General features: G+C 41.6%; 1 protein-coding gene across 2 annotated transcripts in view; it reads left to right on the top strand.

The window, feature by feature from the left end:
• Nucleotides 1–4,633: 4,633 nt before the first annotated feature.
• LOC116332645 (A disintegrin and metalloproteinase with thrombospondin motifs 20) overlaps nucleotides 4,634–20,049 on the top strand; it is a 75,738-nt gene continuing 60,322 nt past the window's right edge. For both annotated transcript variants that reach the window (XM_039614886.1, XM_039614885.1), the window contains exons 1-3: nucleotides 4,634–5,061; nucleotides 5,268–5,629; nucleotides 10,835–11,003. In XM_039614886.1, coding sequence (XP_039470820.1) covers nucleotides 4,971–5,061; nucleotides 5,268–5,629; nucleotides 10,835–11,003 — 622 coding nt within the window. In that variant the 5' untranslated portion in view covers nucleotides 4,634–4,970. The remainder of the gene's footprint in view (nucleotides 5,062–5,267; nucleotides 5,630–10,834; nucleotides 11,004–20,049) is intronic.

Raw genomic sequence — 20,049 nt, 5'->3', positions numbered from 1 at the left:
TCAAGATCATTCTTGGTCATTATCACTCATTTAACAATACCTTATGCATGTCTTTCCCTTCACTAAAAAGGTAGAGTCAGGCCAGAGACCAAACAAGCAATACAACACATAAAAAACATATAATAATAATAATGATTCACGTTTAAAAAAACGATAATAAACAATAAATAATAACCAGCAAACTCCTAATCATAACTTTTTCACACTGCAAGCAACAGTCAGGGTATCAAGAGCCAACCTCGTGTGATGCATTTTTATGAAAATGAGTCTTCACAATAAATAATTCAAATAAGAAAGATGGTATAGATGTACAAATGTATAGATGATTACAACAGAAAACTGACATGTGCAGATTTTGAGCAGACCCTGCGATATCTGGGAAACTACGCAGATATTGCAGATGTTTAGCCAAAACATCTGTCTGGAATAACAAGCACGTGAGTAGCTAGACTAAACCTAAATAAGCTATTTAGTGCAGGCATGTGGCTAACTCTAAAATGCACCATAGATTATAAAAGCTGGTTAGTGGATGGGCGGATGAAGAGGTGTTAAAATGATAGCTAGAGGCACTGGCACCTGTGTGCCATACAGCGGTTGTTGCAGTATAAGAAAGCTGCACATCTGGGACTTATCGTTCTCTTCATAGAATTAAACTCAGTCTTTTCTTTCCCCCTAAAATCGAAACATATAATTAGTAAAAATAGAAGATTTAAGCACCAAATGAGTCTTTTTTATGTGGCTTTAAAGCTGAACATTTCAAATATTTCATAAGAGAATTTGTTTCTTCTGTCACTATGTAAATCTGCTTTTCTTGCCATAACCGGTTTGTCTCAAACTCAGTTCTTTTTTGCACATACCCAGTGAAAGAGCTGGGACACTGGACAAGAGGACTGAAAAGCCTCACAGGAGGTTTGAAGAGGGAATGAATAACACATCAGGGAGGCATCAGAGGAGTTACAGTGGGGAGATTTTTTTACTGAAAATAACAATAACTTCATCCCAGAAGGTTGAAATTCATAATCAGATTAGACAGCCTGACTTCAACACTGAGTAACTATTCTTTTAAAATATTGTCAGCTTTTAGAAACTGGAATGTGTGAATCCTGCATTTTTATTGAGAAGTTTGACCCTGTTTCCAGATGCGTTCTTGGTCTTGTTTCATTCTTTTGTGTAAGTTTATTTCAAAAACTTTCATCATCTGAGATGCTTACATATTTAACAGAAGCCTGGACTGACTGTTAAGAGCAATTTCCGAAGAATATAGTTCTTTCTACTTAACATTTATTGTAATATGTGAAAAATTATGCAATTAACAAAAAAGTTGTGGTAAACCTCTGTTTGGCCTACCGCCGGCCACACCACCGCTCTGTTAGCAGATATGTGTCGATGAAATAAAAGCTCTTGGAAGAGAGGGAAAAGGAAAAGTCAGAGAGACTTCAAAAAGTAATAGCCATGACTTGAAGACTAGATGTTTTGTGTCAAAGAAAGAGCTTTTGGTATCCGAAAGTGTTTCCGGTGAGACCACTGCGTCTAATTACTAACAATGCTGTGACATCAGTCTTCAAAGGACAAGATTTCTTTCACACATCAATCAACTTTGTGGAACACTTTACGTGCCCAAATGATTAACGAGAAGCTGGCCACTTCACAGCCAAGGAAATCCACTTCCTCCAATAGATGACAGTGAAGAATGGCTCATGATGCCTTCTATCCTCATTATTTTGTGCTTTGATTTCCTCAATGCTTTTCTCAAGTTGTTACTAAATAGTCATTTTTATGGTAGTTTCATTTTAATAGAGAGAGACAGAATATCAACCAAAAATAAAAAGAAAAAACACACATACACATTACTTAAATATTATACAGTAAGTGATTTGTATGTCAGTGAATGAATAAATGTTTGATCATCAAGCAAAATTAGGACTTGGTGGAGAAACTCTTGTAGGGAGCGCAGTGGTAAGACATTTGACCTGAGCTACAACCACCCCTAAATCCCCTAGATCCATCCACAACCTATCTTCAGTGATCTGGCTGAGAGTGATACACGGCCCTCAACAGATCACTGACCAATAGTGTCCTTGGTGACTGTGGTTCCAACAGATCATTAAAAGCTCCCACGATAATCCATAGTTTTGGGCTGTGTTACGGTCGCTCACCTCTAGGTCGTCTCCATATTTATGTTGCGGCTTTTGAGCCAGGTCGTAACAGGCCGATCCACCACCTTTCTCCCCATGAGGTAACATCTTACACGGAGCTCCTGGTCAATAGCTGGTCATTTTATTTGTCTTTCATTTTCAAATAATAATAGCAACAGTTATCCTAACAGGTCTATAATCTTGTCCCTGGTGTCTTTGGTCTTGGCCATGGTGGTGAAGAGCTTGGAATAAAAGAAACTGATTCTGTGGACAGATGTGCTTTATATACATAACGAGATGAGATCAAGAGTATGTATAATTGATTGACTGATTGTCCTACGTCAGGGATGTCCAACTCCAGGCTTCGAGGGCCGGTGTCCTGCAGGTTCTAGATGTGTCCTTGATCCAACACAGCTGATTTAAAGGCCAAATTACCTCCTCAACATATCTTGAAGTTCTCCAGAGGCCTGGTAATGAACTAATCATTTGATTTAGGTGTGTTGACCCAGGGTGATATCTTAAACCTGCAGGACACCGGCCCTTGAGGCCTGGAATTGGACACCTCTGTCCTACATGGTCACACAGTCAATCTATGGGAGCTAGAATTCAAATAATTATCAAACAATTATCCCCCTTTTATATGATGCTGAATAAGTGCTTAAACTCAGGCCTACTATCACAAATGGACAGGTTCTATTTCTTCAGCAAGATGTACATACAGTATAGCTGAGCAACATAATACTAAAATGGTAGTATTACACATTTTTACTGTTGTAGACAGTGCTGCTGATACCATGGAACATGTAAGAAGCTGTACGCACTGAGTTCCTAGTTTATCAGGGATGAGTTTGCAGCTCCATAACGTGCTGTTCAGTTAACTAAAATTTAACTTCATTAAATTCATTACATCAGATATCACATTAATTTCACTTGATTTCTCTTACTTGTCAGCAACAATAATAACTTAATGATCTGACTCATACTGTAATTTGAGCAGTGTTTGTATATTCATAATTATCCACAGTAGGTTCTGACTGTTCTCATTCGAATATTTTTTCCTGCCCACAGACAAATGATGCTAATGGCTACAATGAGTCATTGATGATCTCTGGCTGTTTAAGCAAAGGTTAGTAATGTTGAAAGTGTCAGTCATCACAGCATAGTCTATTTTATCCCACCTGAGACTAAATCGTTTTAGATGCTAATAATATCAATGTGTAAGTTAAAAATATCTCACATATTATCCAATATGTGTTAATATTGACGTCTTTCCCCTAATAAGTACTCTTTAAAATTTGTTATTTTTTCTGAGTTAATTAAAATATAACTATTTACTCTTTTACTTTAAACTTGCAAAGCTTTTTTATTACTAACTAATTACTTTTGTTGTTGGATCTAGGTCAGTCAAGGCTCTATTAAACACACATATATCACATTCTTTGTATATCATTAGATAAAATAAGATATTTCAATTTTACCAAGCAGCCAGGATGGGGTTTTTCTTTAATGTTTGATTTTTTCTGATCATCAGCAACACAAACACTTGAACTCCGAGGAAAACCAGCTGACTGCTGGGTGTTTCTCAGTACTCGCTGACATTTGGCAGCTGAGAAAAAACAATATGAAGCATGAAGTTAGTTCAGGCAGGCGTTCAAGTCGAGCTCTGCCAGTCCTTGCATATCAGCTGATCTCGATGCCAGTCCACATCAGCTAACGGTCCAGCTCATTTCATATGGGGCATACTGTTCAGGGTGCTTTAGCCTGCACACAGCCACTTTGCAACCCACATCTGGTCGTCTGTTCATGCTGTATCTGACTTATTTTGTTGAATATCTGTTGCCCTTGATACCTGCTCTGCAGTGTGCCGGGGTTTTCTTACCTCATTCTTTTCCACATAGCTACATGCAGGGGGCTTGGAGTTCATTGAACAGAGCAATACAGATTAATATTAACTATTCCTTAAAGCCTTTTTTAATGCAAAAATGGTTTATGAATTCATTAAGACCAGCCTGTATGCGCTTCTTCGTATGTGTGTGTGTGCCATAAAACCTATATATTATCAGCCATAGTTATTATCTGCTAGCATGCTGGCCTGGCCAGTATAACAGTCTGGGTTTGAAGCCTAGCCTGTAAATCCGATATGACTTCATTGTTTGGCATCTCAGTTACATCACGACTCTTTATAATAACAGCCTAATATAGAATCAAGGAAATTTAGTGCTGCATGGCACAGCTTCAAAGTGTGGCTTACTTTCCTCAGAGTGTGCCTTTGTGTGTGTGAGAGTGACAAAGCTCGAAATAGCAAGAATCACGGCTGAAAACAAAAAGAAATCACCGGACTTTCACTTCGTTTTACCGTTTTGGCTGATTTTTTGCAACATGACCGGTCTCAGCACTGCAACACTCCAGCCTGTACCTTGTGTGGTGGCCGAGGCGCACTCACTATTGGCTCGAGATTGTAGGGGCGTTGCTTCGCAGTTAGTGAGTGCTTAGGGTGCACGGGGTGTTCTAGGGATGGCTAAGGGAAAGCTTACTTGGCACTGATCCCTCCTTTCAGTATAGACTGCAATTAACATTAGGCAGCACTTTTTTCCGAGTGGGGGGGATGAATGTGTCATAAATAGTTCGCCTTTATAGAGGGCAGTGGATGCATGTTGAGCAATGCGATGAGGCCAGTGCACTTTGCAAGACTTGCGCTGCAGAGAGCCTCCACGGATCCCACGACCTGCTGCTGACAAGCCGGGGGGAAAGGAGAGGCAGAGGGGGAGCCGCTCGGAGAGAGATTGAGGGTACTGCCTTGGAGACGACAGCCCGGGTTTCTTTGCGGAGGGAATCATGCAGTTTGCAATCTGGCTGGTTGGACTAATGTGTCATCTGTCAGCTTTTGTCCGGGAGACTCTGCAATACCAGTTGCATCCGAAACAAGGTAGTGTTTTCTTTTGGCTTGCGAGTACGATTAAGTGATACTGTTGAAATGTGTTTCAACATTATTAACGGTGATTGAGCATGATTCCCGGCGAGCGGTAGGCTTGTCACCCTGCATCTGCATTTAGTCCGTTACACAGGCTCTAGGCTGTTTGTTACCGTTGCTTTGTCTCTCAGTCCCAACTTTTTCTGACTTTTTTTGAGCAGAAAGCTTCATCAAGCAGCTGTCATCGTATGAAATCGTCAAGCCGCTACGTGTGAATGACTTCGGAGAGTCGTTCCCCCACAAACTGCACTACAGAAGGAGACGACGGAGTTTAAACGATGACCTGTCCGGTTTACGGCTTCACTACAGGATTGATGCTTTCGGGGAACGCTTTCATCTCAATCTAACCGCAGACTCCAGCTTTATCGCGCCCTCTTACACGGTGACACACTTGGGAGAGGAGCAGAGCAACGACACGGACTCCCAGTCCACTGACCCCGGCGATATGCGCCACTGCTTTTTCCGTGGACACGTCAACGCCAGGAGCGAGTACCCTGCCGTCTTCAGCCTGTGCACTGGTCTGGTGAGTACTTGCTTTCCACTCCGCTATCTTCAAACTTCTTTTTTGGGAAGCTTTAATCACTCTGACGTGCTTTCTTCCATTTCAACGAATTCCATCCACGCACGCACAGCCCACAGCTCAATCGTGTGTGTAAGTGTGGATCGAGAGCAAGTGTTACTGGACTAGTGACAATGGGAAGCCCTGCACCTTTGTGCCTGTGGGGATGGTGGGATGGGATGGATGTGAGGGCTGGTTGTTATGGTTGGGATTGGGGCTGATTTGACAACAAGCCACTCTGTTGAAGTGTCCGTCAGCAAACACACTAAAACCCTGATGTGGTCATAGAGGATTTTCACACAGAAATGGATTATTAGTTATTTGGTGTCATGCTTGTGCTTGCTCTGCTTGTGAAACAGAGATGCCAAACTCATTTTACAGGCCATATACAGCCCACATTGGACCAGTGAAATTACATGATAAATGTGTGAAATGTTCTGGTAGTTCATTGCCCAGAATGTCCTGTATTCATAAAATGTTATATTTTTGTTCATTCACTATTAGGTGTTTTTTTTAATATGGATGTAACCCCCCCCCCCCCCACAACTTTGTAGTAGATAGTGGAAAAGCAAGAACTTTTTTGTCATTTAACTAATAGTTAATTACTCTGTTTTAGTATGAATGGCAGTGGGGAGGAGGGGGGTCTTAATCAATTGGAAAAGCTGTAAAAGGTATGAAAATACAGTTAAAAGTTCAAAATCTATTTACATTCTTTGGGCCGATTTTGGGCCCGGGCCTTAGGTTTGACACCCCAATTTTAAAGCAGTCCAGTTTTTAATTTTATTAATAAAAATGCTGAACATTTCCTTGTTCCAGCTTCTTTAATGTTTGTAATATGATACTCAAATCATCATAAGTTTGACCCATAGACAAATAGGTCTTTTGAAGATGCCACCATGTAGTTCCTGGAACTCGCTTCTCTTGTGGTCACTCTTCATAGCCTAAAGAGGCATGTTCATTAATTGACAGAAGAAAAGAAGATGCTCATTGATGAAAATGTATCACATTTTTCCCCCCCGCCAACTTTATAGGGGTGTAATGGAATAAGTGGGTAATGAGGGGGTTTATGGGACTTACATATAATATGGGACGCCTGATGCCAGAGTCATTTAGTTTGCTGACTCCTATGTGAGGGAATCTGATAACTGTTGACAGCGATGACTTCATGGGTCACATAAGGTTACTGGTACAGGGGCAGGGGGTTGACCTTAGTCGCGCCAGGCGGATTCTGGCATAGACTGTGCCTGGGGATGGGGCTGGGTGGGTGAGCAGGGGTTGTTAGAGTGGACAGATAGAGTGACCATAGCCTTAAAGTCTTCCTCCTGCCCTAGGCCATTATCAGTGATGGTTATCCTTATTTTAGATGTACAGCACAAGAATAGCATGTCATATAGTTATTTGCACATTCAGTTAAAAAACACAAGTCTTTGTATTATCACTTTGCAAGAATTGACTCACAGCAGTGCAGCTATCAAAAAATAAAATAAAGTCAAATAAAGTGTTTTTTCTGTTTATTCACCAATTTAAGACACAAGGTGTTCTCCATTTATCAGGGAAGCCTTTAATTGCCTTCTCTGATATATGACTCACTTACACAAACATGTGTGCATCCTTTTTTTCAGCAAACCTTCTTGCTTCCTTGCAACATCAGTCATTGAGAATGACAGGACAATGGATACACCACCAGAGGCTATTGGGTCATAAATGTTTCCGTGTCTGATCACTGGGGTTTAATGGCCCGGGCACATTTTGTTGAGATGAGGTCATTAAGGAATAATTAGGCCCTAAAACAAAGGAGTCATTCTGGAAAAAGCAGTTTCCCCTTTCGTCCAATGTTGCTCAAAGCTATCACCAGGGGGCAATTGAGGAGAGCTTGGGGGAGGCAGGGTTGAGGAGCTTTTGGCCTTTTCAAAGTGAGTCATGATGGGCAGAAAAGCGGAGAAATGCCCCGAAGAGGAGACAGCTGCCAATGAAGGATGCGGAGGAGACTTAAAGATTGCTCACACCGTGGGAAATTTGGGTTCCTTGAGGAGCCGGGTCTTTCAGTCCACTCACATAATAGAAGTGTAGGTTAAGTTAGGCTGTTCTGACAAATGCATCTGTTTTACTTCCAGCACAGAATGAAGCAGCTTTGCACAAAGATCAGGTCACGGCACCTTCATGCCGTAAGATATTTAACAGAGACCGACTGCAGGTGTCTGCAGCCACAGAAAATCATAGTGTCTTTGAGAGATTTCATAATAGAGCTGTGTGCCAGCAGTCGGTCCACTCATGTCATGAATGTGACCTCGCTTCAAAAAGGGGTCTCTCAGTTGTAAGGTCCAGTTCAGCACCCAGTACTGAACAGCAGCCATTGTGTCTGCCCAAACCTTTGTCAGATTTGCTGCTGAGCTAATGCTGGGAAACCCTGAATCTCTTCCTCTCCGCTGACTAAAGGGAGCATTTATCTGTTCAGCTTTCTGTTAACACTACACGAAACTTTAGACCGGATCACCCGTAATTACCTAATTAAAGTTAATTCACCATAGACAGTGATTTACAAGACACCGGCAAACATCTACCAATTTTTGCATTGTATAAATCATTCATTATATTTAGATTATGACGGCAGTGGTTTGAAAAAGGCTGCAGTACTCATATGTTGAACAGGTATATTTAAACAAAGAGTTTTATTTTCACAACCAGATGAGACGAAAGTGAATGTTTTGAGCCTGCTGTGAACAAAGAGGACATTACATCGACAGTTTGATGACAACAGAGTAATCTCAACCTGCTCAAGATCTGCACTGAAACGAACCAGAGCATGTACCAAATGAACCTTGTGCTTGGAATATTTTTTCGTAGTTCCAAGGTCAAGAATGAAGTAATATCTGACTTTTATTCAGTGATCATTTTTTGAAACACAAAGGAAAACATTCTTTGCAGTGGATAATTCCTGATGCGTTTTAGCCACATAAAATTGTTTTTTACTCGACCGTGCAAATGTAAGAAAATGTAGTCGTGTATGCCTGAGTGGATTGACTCTTATTTTGACTGCAAAGACCATTTCATGAAGACTGTTTATTCAGTATCAGCTTCTCTGGCGAGTTGTTGTCACAGCATGTTTTGTGTCTATGATGAGTGATTGGTGGACTTTAGGACTTAAAGAAAAGAGTCACATCATCTCAAAATCATTCATACAAACACATCAGTTCATGCTGTCTTCTCTCAAATTTCTCCGCTGGATTTGAAAGCTACTTCTATTTCGTTTCTGCATTGAAGAAGCAACTTCACTGGCTTCTCAGAACTGAAGAACCAGTACTGATCCAGGACAGAGGGGGGGTGAAAATGTTCAAGTGTAAGGTCTGCTTCAACAAGTGAAGGCGTTTTTATCCTGTGCATTGTTTATGCAAGTTTGGACACTATTGCACTGAACCCACATCCATATGTTTTTGGAAAATGGCACAGTTATTCTAAATCAAAGAATTAATATGTGATTGAAGTCCAGACTCTCAGCTTTTATTCAAGCAATTAAGCAAAAGTATTGCATTAAGTTTTCAGGAATTACAGCCACTTTTATACACCCCTCCCTTATTTTCAGAGGCTCAAACTGATTTGGGTAGACTAACATAATTTTAAATATCAGGACTGTTTTTCATACTTTGATAGGTTCTAGACTGCCTGAAGTCTCTGTTAGGCCTTTACTGCAAGCCACCTTAGATTGTTGCTTGTATGTGGGTCTCTTTGCCTTCAGCTTTGTCTTCAGAAAGTTGAGTTGACAGAGTCCTAGGTTATCTTTGCAGTATGCTTTGGGTCATTTAACTATTTGCACTGTCTGATCTGTTTTGAAATGTTTGGCTGAATCTGAGCAGATCCTGAGCAGATCCTGCTGATTCTGTCAATAAGTCACGTTATCAATAAACACCAGCAAACTTGTTCTGTTGACAGTGATAGTTGCCCATACCATAACATAGCCTTGTCTTCTAGTCCTTCTGGTGTTGCTGAGCTGGCTGGTGCATTCCTTATTTTTAAGAATGTAGCAGACTGTTGATTTAACCACTCTTAAAGTTTTTGTTATCTCTTTAATAGTTTTTTGTTTTGTTTTTCAGCCCAATGATGGCCTCATTCACCTAAACTGATATCTCTTTGACCTTCATATAGTTCCAGTTAACATCTAAGTAATGAAAGTGCAACACTTGGAATCAACTCCAGAACTTTTATCTGCCAAATTTGTTGTGGAACGACGCGGAAACAGGCCTCACTTGGCCGTGAAACTGCCTTCACATCTTGATTGGAATTGAATGACATACAAAGGCAAAAATTACACAAATTGTGCCACTTTCCAAATACCTAACTGTACAACTTAGTGCCTTTAACCCTTTTCAGGAGCTATAGTACAAACCTGCAAGGGATCTAATCCCTCACTTTTTGAAAAGTAGGGAGGAAAAGTGCAGTTCCAGTTTGTACTTGTTTTCCACGTCCGAGTTGTATCTTTTCCATTGTCAAATGTCCATCACTCGGGGATGGTTATGGCGTAATGCTGCCTTAAAGATAACATTCCAGCCTCCAATATCCTGTTTAAGTGTGCGCATGAAATTACCATGCAAACACCAGTGTGCCTCATGGCTGAGTGAGCTAAGAAGCTTTGTGAGGGACCAAGCTGCCAAATCAATATTAGCATTCCTCTGTCAGCAGCTTGGCCCGTGTATGATGATGTCACTCTTCCCAGTGTCAGGGTTTTAGGGGAAAAAGGCATTTTGACATTTACAGCAACCACCGGCCTAATAACCTGTGCATAAATGTGTGAAACGGTTTACTGAATTGCAACAGCGCCCTGATAAATGTATCATGCAAAAGACTTAAAATGTTTCAAAACTCGCCTTCATTGTCATGGAATGAGATTATCGGGGCTAAAACTTCAACAATAACTGACATGAAAACGGTTACGGATATTCTGTTGCCTTTTCAATCAGCATGTTCTTTCCATACACACCTGTCAAAAGAGCTTATTTAAAAGCATGGAAATAATGTGAACCCTGGTGCCAGAGGCTAGGACAGAGTGACTGCAAAGAGACCGCAACCTGTGTAAATGAAACTGTGAAATAAACAGACACACGTACAGTAGAATATGCACACATGCACGTGCATGCTTTGTACCGGTGACATCTCCTGGCTTTTCCCCCCTTATAGATTGGAACTTTTACGACACAACATGGCGAATTCTTCTTGGAACCCCTTTTAAACGCTGCGGGGGAGGAATACGATGAAGAACACAACAAACCTCATCTCGTCTATCGACATGAGAGGAAAAGAAACATCTCCAAAACTGACAACAATGCAGAGCCCTGTGCTGCCTCAGGTAATAGACTGCCTAAGTATTCTACCTGTAACCACAGTCTGTCTGACTTTCACCCACAAACACTTACCTCCTTATCTCCTGAATTTTCTTTCTGAACCGTGGCAATAAACACTGCCCTAAAATGTAAATTATACTCAGTCACGATCTTTGGCTTGCAGATTTCAGCCTTGATTAGTGGCTGTTACTTGTGCACTGCGTGGTGGTTTCATGCCTCTTCTGCTGGAACATTGAGTCCCAGGTCTGTAGCAGGAGCTCAGAGGGTAGGTGCGATAACTTTTTAGTTTGCAGTTGAAAAGAACTGGGGAGGTTTTCCACTTGGGAGGCTGCTGGAAAGTTCCCCCAATTTCATTTGAATTTTTATGGTTGAGGCCCTGCGGGTGGTGGAGAGGCCCTCAAGAGAAAAGCAGGGTGACTGAGTGAAGTTCACCTCGATGGAAGACCTTAAAGTTGTCCTCACAAGGATCTCCGCGGGGGGCCTTTGTTGAGTGAGGCGATAAATCTTTTATATGCCGACTGCTTGATTTGTTTGTTGTCTGAACGCAGCCATTGTCGCACGGTGGTGGCCTTTGTGTGTGGCGGTGGGTTAAAAAAACTTGGACAGGCCAGCGCCGCCTCAATATGCTCAACCCTTTCACTCGCTCAGTCTGTGTGCAGCAAACAGAGACCCAGCATTCGCTGAAAGCTTTCTGTATATATATCTATTAACCCCCTGACTTTTAATGTTTTAAGAACATCCATTTCCACCATTCAGTTTAAGTGTGTAAACCATTTTAATGTGTCGTTAACATGAAATGAGAAGCATCCTGAAATAGCTTCTCATGACCTCTACTGTGAAATGAAATCCTTTTGTTCAGTGTACAGCAGGAGGTAGCTGGGATGTAGGTGTTTAAAGTGTTAGAGACACCTGCGGGGCCTCATCAAAGGATAGCAAGTAAACAATGAGCAAGGGATTAAAAGAAGCAGTGGGCCTGGGTTAGGACTGTGAGGTGTCCCCAGATTGTGCCATTATCAGAAAGGGCCATCTCCACATGTTGTGAAAAATTGGTTCTTTGAAGGCTTCACTGAGCACAGACTAATAGGCTTGTCCTGTCTTTTTATGACACACAGCGCAGTGCAGGTTACATATAAACATTAACTTGACGCGTGTCGTCCTGCTTCCAGAACACTTGCAGTTCTTTCTCCTGGTCTTTGGGCATTTTCCTTCTGGCTTTGGATTGAACCTCTTGCCATTTTCTTGCAGTATTTCTGCACATTGATGTCTCAGAAGGCAAATTGTCCACTTAATTTTCTTCATCAGACTAAACTGACTTCTAAATATGATAAAATAAATGTCAACACACTCAGGCTGTCAGCTTGTCATCGTGTTTGAAAGATTGGAAAGCTTTTTTATTGGATTAGAGGAGAGCATAGGCATCACACAAGACCACATTTTAAGCATTTCAGGATGAGTCAAGTCTAAAACAGATCATTTTGTTTTCAGTTAAAAGCATTTCAGTTGTTTGCTTACTATCCACAGACTCTGATTCACAGCAAGAAGCACATAGATTACCCCCCAAAAACCTGTGATATTAGCAAGAGAGCCGATTCCAGTCTGCTTTCTTTTTGACCAGCTCTAAAAGGACTCTCTGTCAAGGTCAACGCGATCTTATGACTCTGTTTTTCTCTTTGTCATTTTCTCTTCCATATTCTTCTTTTTGTGGAGAGAACATTTGAGCCACACAGAGAAGTGTTGATGGCCTTCCAAGCAGCCACTCTGATTTGCAAAAAAAAAATAGTTTTTGCAAGACATATGGTGATTTTATTCCATATCCACCCCCCTCTTTTTGCTGTTCCCTGAAGCAAAACATATTTTTGAAAACGATAAAGATGAAACAAACTGCACTTTATCAAACACACCTTCAGGAAACAGCATGTGTATCAGCAGAACGATACCTCTGGTAAGATAAGAGTTTCCTTTAGAAATGCTGGCTCAGAATACCTCCCTCGTGCACTGCGCAGTGTGCCAGAACAACGGAGACTTCTGTATCTCCTGTCTTAAGACAAGTAAGAGTTTCCAAGATCTCTGAAAGAAAAGAAATGCTGAAAGGAGAGGAAAGCGATGTTTCCACATAGAAACATTTCACAAAGATGACGCTTTGTTTTGAGCTTTGAGCTTGTCATCTCCGACACGTACAAATACTTGACTTATTCATACTTGCGCTGTCACTGCTTGTGAGATGTCAGATGTAGAAGTGGACTGATAAGACTAAAGTGTTACCTTGATGGAAAATTATATTTTGTTATTTTAACAGTCATGACACGTCTGTCTTCAGCTGCTTTTCTTCACGACATGTGTTCATGCTCTGTTGATAAAGCGAGAGGCTGTTATTGTAATGCTGTGTTGAATGGATGGAAGTTTATATGACATTTTTAAATGTAAATTCATCCTACTGAACCACTGATGCCAGTGTCTTTGATGGACATTGCTTGCAGCTGTATCAGTTTCCTTTCTCTGTCAGCCAACCTGGGTGGCTTTCCTTCTGTTTAGAATACCTTTACTGAAGTAGATAGCTGTTGAGTGGGTGATTAATGTTTTAAAGTCACAGAGTGCCTTGTTGTGCCTCGCTCTGAATTTTGAAAGCATAGAGGGAATAAAGCTTAACAGGCTCAAACCACAACACGGCTCCGACCCCTAATGACACATTCTACAGGGTATCAGTCTGTCGGCTTGCATGTGAATCCCCGTGTCATCCTTTGATAGAGATAAGTGCAGAAATGAGGGTGGCTGCAGGTAGGGGTAGATTCTTCTGTCGCTCTGCTCCCTTTGCTTTTTAAAAATCCATGTGAAGACAAGCAAAAGGCGAAGGGAAGCGGGAATTGCAAAGAATCTCTTTCACCAAGCCACTGGCTGCAAGTCCAGAGCTGTGGGGTGTCATATTTTGTCTGAATTAGAAACAGTGAAAAGACTAAAAGACAGCTTGACACCAAACTGAAACCCAACTACCCAAAGTCCTGTTCCAGCGTCGGCTCTCAAGCAGCTTGCCTGATTTCTTGATGGGTAACCGAGGGCAGCTTGGAGACCGAATTGCCTGGCGTTGATGCGGCAATACTTGGCACAGATGGCATCTGTGACCCCTGACCCTTAGCACAATCATCGTATAGGATTCCCCTCTCGGTGCCCACTGTGTATACATGGTAGCTCAAATGCTAGCATCAGGTTTTTGGTCAATGGGTTCATTTACATGGAAAAATGTCCTCCCCCGCCTGCGGTTTGAACTAGCCGACTTGAATCGGTGCCTGCCCTCCCTTTGCGCTTTCATGTATGTGAATGGAGGCACTTGTTGATTGTGACCTCACTTCCCTCTTTGTTTGGAGTCACTCACTGGATGAGTTGATGTGACCTTGAACTTTTCCCTCCTAGAGGTGCGTGGATTCTGGGCTTGGCGGCTTGTTTGCCGGGCCTCACTTGGAACTATGTATGCATTAAACCCTTTGTTTTCCTCTGAAGCACGGCTCTTGACAGGGGTCAGGAAAGGTGGTCAGATAGGGTGTGATGGGCGAACAGCAATTACTCTGTCATCTTTACCATCTTTCTTTAGATTGTGTGGAACTTCTGGGTGTCACATGGCTCCAAAGGGCTTAGGCTTATTTCATGGCCTTTTGGCCCTTGCACTGACTCAACCTCCTGCATTCCAGGAAGTACCTATTGTGGCAAAGAATAAAAACAGAGTTTGTTTTGGGGCTTTTGTGTTCGTGTGTAAATGTGGTTTTCTTGTGAATGTGTTTTTGTGAAAGTGCATGTCATCTCCTTGGCCTGTCAGTGAATGAAGTGTCCCACTGAGTGCTCAGAATTGCTGAGCAAGAGTGGAGAGGAATGGGGAAACTAACTTCTTTCTTTGTGAGTTCTGGCCTGCACTGCATGTGCCTGTCTGTCTTGCTTCAGAGCTTGGCAGTGGCCCTTGCCTTTTCTCAAGCTCCCACTGCCTGCTTTTCTTCTTTTACACCTGCTTCTATAAAGTAGCTTTCTTACTCACTGCATTGCTGTTGGCCCTCATTTGAAAAAGACTCATTTCTCTTGTCTTTTTGAATGCCAGTTGAATATTTGTGTCTTTTGAATCGCTGTGATCTGAACACTAGCCTTAAAATGTGTCAGATGAGTCTAAAAAAACCTGATTTTTCATGCATTGATTGCGAGTTTGAGCCACCACATGTGCTATTTGTGTGTAATGAGTGAGTTTTCCCTTCAGGCAGGATGCTCTGTTGAGTTACTGCCTCAAATTTCATAACACTCCATGACAGATAATTCAAGCAGCTAATAATTTGGTCCGTTGCACTCGCTGATTTTAGGATAACAGATACTCCGGACAGGGCTGAGTAGGGCTGGGTACACACGCAGTCTGTAACTTTAATAGCTGCCATGTGCCTACCCTGAGGCCACAGCCCTATTGAACCCAGTGTGTTGGGTGTGTTGCTCAGATTCCAACTTGAGCTATTTTCTGCCACTGAATACTGTCTGGGCATTCTTAACAGACTTGAGCTTATTCAAACAACTTGAGTGACAGTGACTAACTGCATGGTGGCATGGATGCCGGAAGAGCAACAGTTTCCCACTAAGGGCAAACCCAAGAGATGACAGGGAAATCATCAGTGGCATGGCCAGGGTCGCGGGCTGTTTACTATCATAGAGGCCAGACATCCTTCAAAAACACAGAGCTACTTTTTTTAATGTAAAGATCAATTATAGTTCAGTATCTAAAGTAGGGGTTTCTTTTAAAATATGGCAGACGTAATTAAGTCATCCATACTGATTGTCTTGGAGTAAAATCAACATCTCGATATTTAAATGGTTCCTTGAACAGATCTGTAGTCATTGTTGAGTCACAAATGGTCGTCTTCAAGGAAAAGAAAAATGAGGCCTTGTATATGTCCTTATCAGCTAGGATTTTAACATTACGTATCAACATGTGATTGCATAAATTGCAGTGTTGAGGTTGATGCTGCTCTTTAGGAATGCGTTTCACAAAACCTGAAGATCCTGTTTAATTTGCTGCTTTGCATTTTATTAGCATCCTGTGTGTGCAAATCTCCGATTGGGCTGGTTCTGTGTACCTGTGTACATACATGTGTAAAACCAAGGTTAGTATGGCCTTCACTCAAGCAAAATGTTAGCAGTATTTATCCCTGCAAAAAAAGACCTTAAAATATGCTGCCCCTTTTTTTCATAGAATAATCTACAGAAGGACAGGAAACTGTCCAGAATAGTTACTGTCGGGGAGTTTCAAAGGATCGAGAACATAGTGCTCATTGTTAATGTCTTTGCTCTTGAAGTGGCACTAGTTCTGTGTTATTGTATATACAACACTGTATATCATGTATATGTTGTGTTCACTCGCTTGTTTTGTATGTCAGTACAAGCAGAAACTTTTTATTAATGTTTAGAATGACTAAATCTTTGCCTCTGTCTTGACCAGATCACTTTTGAAAAAGGATCTTTTAATCTCAATGGGACTTTTATTTGGATAAATAAAAGTTAATATTATTAGAGACTTTTCATCAAATCTTTGACACATTTTGAAGAGCTTTAGAAAATGATGTATTAGCTCTTCATTGGCAACATCTCTCCTATAAACTATTGATTCAGCCTTCCAGATGTAACCAAATTACTGTAAGATTTGAAGACGTGTATTCAACAAAGAGGAAGGGTTGCTTCTTGCGTATCCCAATCCAAACATTTTCAACTGAATTCAAATGGCATCCATAATGATTTAATCTTTAGTATATTTGGATGAACCTCTTTAAACTAGACATTGGGAGTATCTTGGTTTGGCTAAGATAACACTCCAGGCTACTACCTGTCACAGTTCTGATCCACAAGTAGTGTTTCGTCATTTGAGGTCTGCAGCCGACCACTATGCTGTCTTTATCTCTGAACTGAAAATATCAGCCGAGTGGACTGCAAGTGTACAAAGACCATACTTCTAGTGATGTCGACAGCCACGCCACTTCACTTTTAAAAGCCTTCTTCAGCAGAAGCAATTAGCTGCCTTACTTCTCCACTGTCTAGCCGCAGAATTGCACTTAATTGGGCCCCTGTCTGCGGTGGTTTCAAAGTTTTTCCCCTCTTAACTTGTATTCCAATAACCATGCTGTCTGATTTTTTTTTAAGTAGCAGGCACTACCTGTACTCAATGGAAAGTGTACTGTCTGTTTAATGTGTAGCCAAAGATGACAACTCTCAGAAGGCCAGCAAAACACTGTAAAACAATGGTTATTAGTTCAACTACGTATGTGTTGGTTCTTGGCATTTGTCATGAAAGAGCAGCTCTATGTTAAAATCTCATTGAGATCCTTTTGGACAGGCTGGTATACATATATGGACTCAGACTAAAAGTCTATGCAACAGTAAAATATTGCCACACTTTAATGTTTATGGATTAATGTAAATAAATGCTTAACTGTTAACATATGTGGCAGTTCAAACCCAATCAAAATGTCTAGATATGTTTAAAAGTGTTCAGTCATTGTGTGTATGGGTTATTTTGTCTGCAATTATTCATGGCATTGAGTGAATACATAAACAGAGTAATGTTCATTGTTTTGATTGTGTTTTGGCACAGTGATATAAAGATTTACACATCCACAAGTCAATTAGGTGTTGGAACATAGAAGTGAGTGTGTTCTGTTGGTACATTTTAGCTGTGTGTACATTGGAATCGACTAGATTATAAGTTGGAAATGCCTACACTCATGCCATGCAGGGCCCCTTTTTAATGTTCCCGATCATGAGAAACCTCTGAAGTTCGATTTTATTGGCTAATGCTTATGACATTTTTCAAAGTGTGAAAAGAAATAATATCTATCAGGTTCTTTTTGATAGTAAATTCCAACATGCAGAGCCCAGAGATATAAAGACCTTCTGTGGCTGATTTTTCCAGTGCCCAGTGGGTGATGTAATGTCTCTGTGCGTACAGCGGGTCAGTCACCCCTGTCTTCTCATGGTGTAAGTAGCAGCTCACTACCTAGCGAGAGGGGGATTTCAACCTAAGGCGATTTGGGAAGGTAGTGTGTGGCTAATCTGCACTGATTCAAAGGCTATTATAGCAGAAGACAATATTTTCACCGCCTCCTCTTTTTTTTTCCATCACACACTTGCTTACTCTGAGTCTTAACACCAATTTCTGTGCTTTGATAATCCCTTTGATGTCGGACTGTCTGCAGCGATGAGTCTGTTTAAGGGGTTTAGTGCGGTGGGTTTTGGCCTTTGAGACTTTTCTTTCCCTGGAAAATACAAAGCTCCGTGCTGGCCCAGCTGCCCGGGCTGCGTGCACGGGCACAGACCGGCTTGGCGCTGGCTTGGATGCTGGTTCTGGCATGGGGTTGGGCCTCACGGCGGCAAGAGCTGTGGGCCATTGTGCCAGGGAGTCACGCTTCGCCTCGTGTGCCCACTGGGGGCATCGCTTGAATACTCACGGAGCACTGAATGAGTTTTCCTTTCTCTTTTTTTCGCTAATCTAACAGTTACACACAATCTGTCTCTGTGTGACTGTCTGGAAAGATTGAGTTTACAGAACACAATGGAAGTCTTCACTGTAATCGGGTTATCCAAAGTCGAGGAGGATGACGGATTCCAAACTATGCTTGGATCGTAAGCACTAGTGGTCTTACTTAAAGTAATTACTCAGTCAGTGTAATTTTTTTTAGCAACTTTTGCTACATTGTCTCCCTTTTGCTGCTTGGTTTAATGGAGGCAAAAGGAAAATAGTACACCTATATGTACAAACATTTATTAAAAATTACAGCAATTTGAGTTTTGACAAAATAGGATATTGACAGTGAAATCTTTCATTGTCATTTCATAGCTATATCATCAGTGGCTCCTGATATTTTTCTCTGCTACTTCCTCTGGTCTTCTTTTTCTTCTTTCAGCTGGTCCTTTTAGGGGTGGCCACAGCAGATCATTTATTTCCATCTCACCCTATCCCCACTTCTTCTGTCACACCAACCCCCTGCATGTCCTCCTGCACTACATTCATGAATCTTCCTTTTGATCGTTCTCTTCCGCCCGCCTGGCATACGTTAAATCAATCTTTCCTCAGCAGGGCGACAGGTGAAACTGCTTTAAGCAAGCTTTCTTACACTATATCATGGATGTGCGCCAAAGCGACAGTGGAAATCAGGAGAGCATAATAACCGACCTGCATGCTCCCGTCCTGGACTTCTCACAAAATGCAGTGTAAAGTTATACAGCGCTGATTGACTGCTTAAGCCTTTTGATGTTCATAGTTGATACGTACAGTTTATCTGCCCCTCCATTGGTCATCATTTTCAGTCAGGAGAATCTGGGGACATTGCAGAAAACAAACTCAACCCTTTTTTGTGATTTGGATTGTTCCTGTAGTGTGACTGGAAAACCTCTTGCTGTTTTTTCCACTCTGTTTTTATTTAGACCTCCAGGGTTCTTATTAATGTGCAATCAACGATACTTCATTTTCAAGTACAGCAAGTTTTTCTTGCCTTGCCTCTAATAATATAGGCAATCGGTCTGTGTCTCTGCCTCTGTGTTCCTCTTTTAACTTCACTCTGTCATGATGATGGAATCTACTGTTTGTAGCCAGCACAACACGTGCGCTTCAGCTGAGAGGAGTGAGCCATTTGAGTGTGCACAGTGTATGGCTGTCATTCTGGGTCTGAGGCTGCTGTTGGAGGCGGCGTATGAATGGAACTGTTTCAGTGTTAATGTGTTCCTTTCACCACGATTGTAACAATTTACCAAAATAATACAATGACTGGGGTATCCAGAGTGGAATACATTGAGGATTTTTACATACCTCTGCATGGCGTAAACTGAGCCTAGTCTCTGTGACTCAGTAAAGTGCTGTTAAAGGATTTCTTGGTTTGTGTGGCTTCGTTTGAGACAGGAGAATCCAGATTGCCTGAGGTAAAACACAGGCTCAAAGCTCACCAGTGACTCTGTGTCTCTGGTTCAACTGCTTTCCTGAACACTTGAATAAGACGGTTTATGGCAGGTGTCTGCCACAGAAGTCCAGTTATGTAACTGGAACTAAGC

The sequence above is a fragment of the Oreochromis aureus genome, linkage group 7 (genome assembly GCF_013358895.1).
Source record: "Oreochromis aureus strain Israel breed Guangdong linkage group 7, ZZ_aureus, whole genome shotgun sequence".
Lineage (NCBI taxonomy): Eukaryota > Metazoa > Chordata > Actinopteri > Cichliformes > Cichlidae > Oreochromis > Oreochromis aureus.
This window is presented reverse-complemented; position numbering and strand designations above follow the sequence as displayed.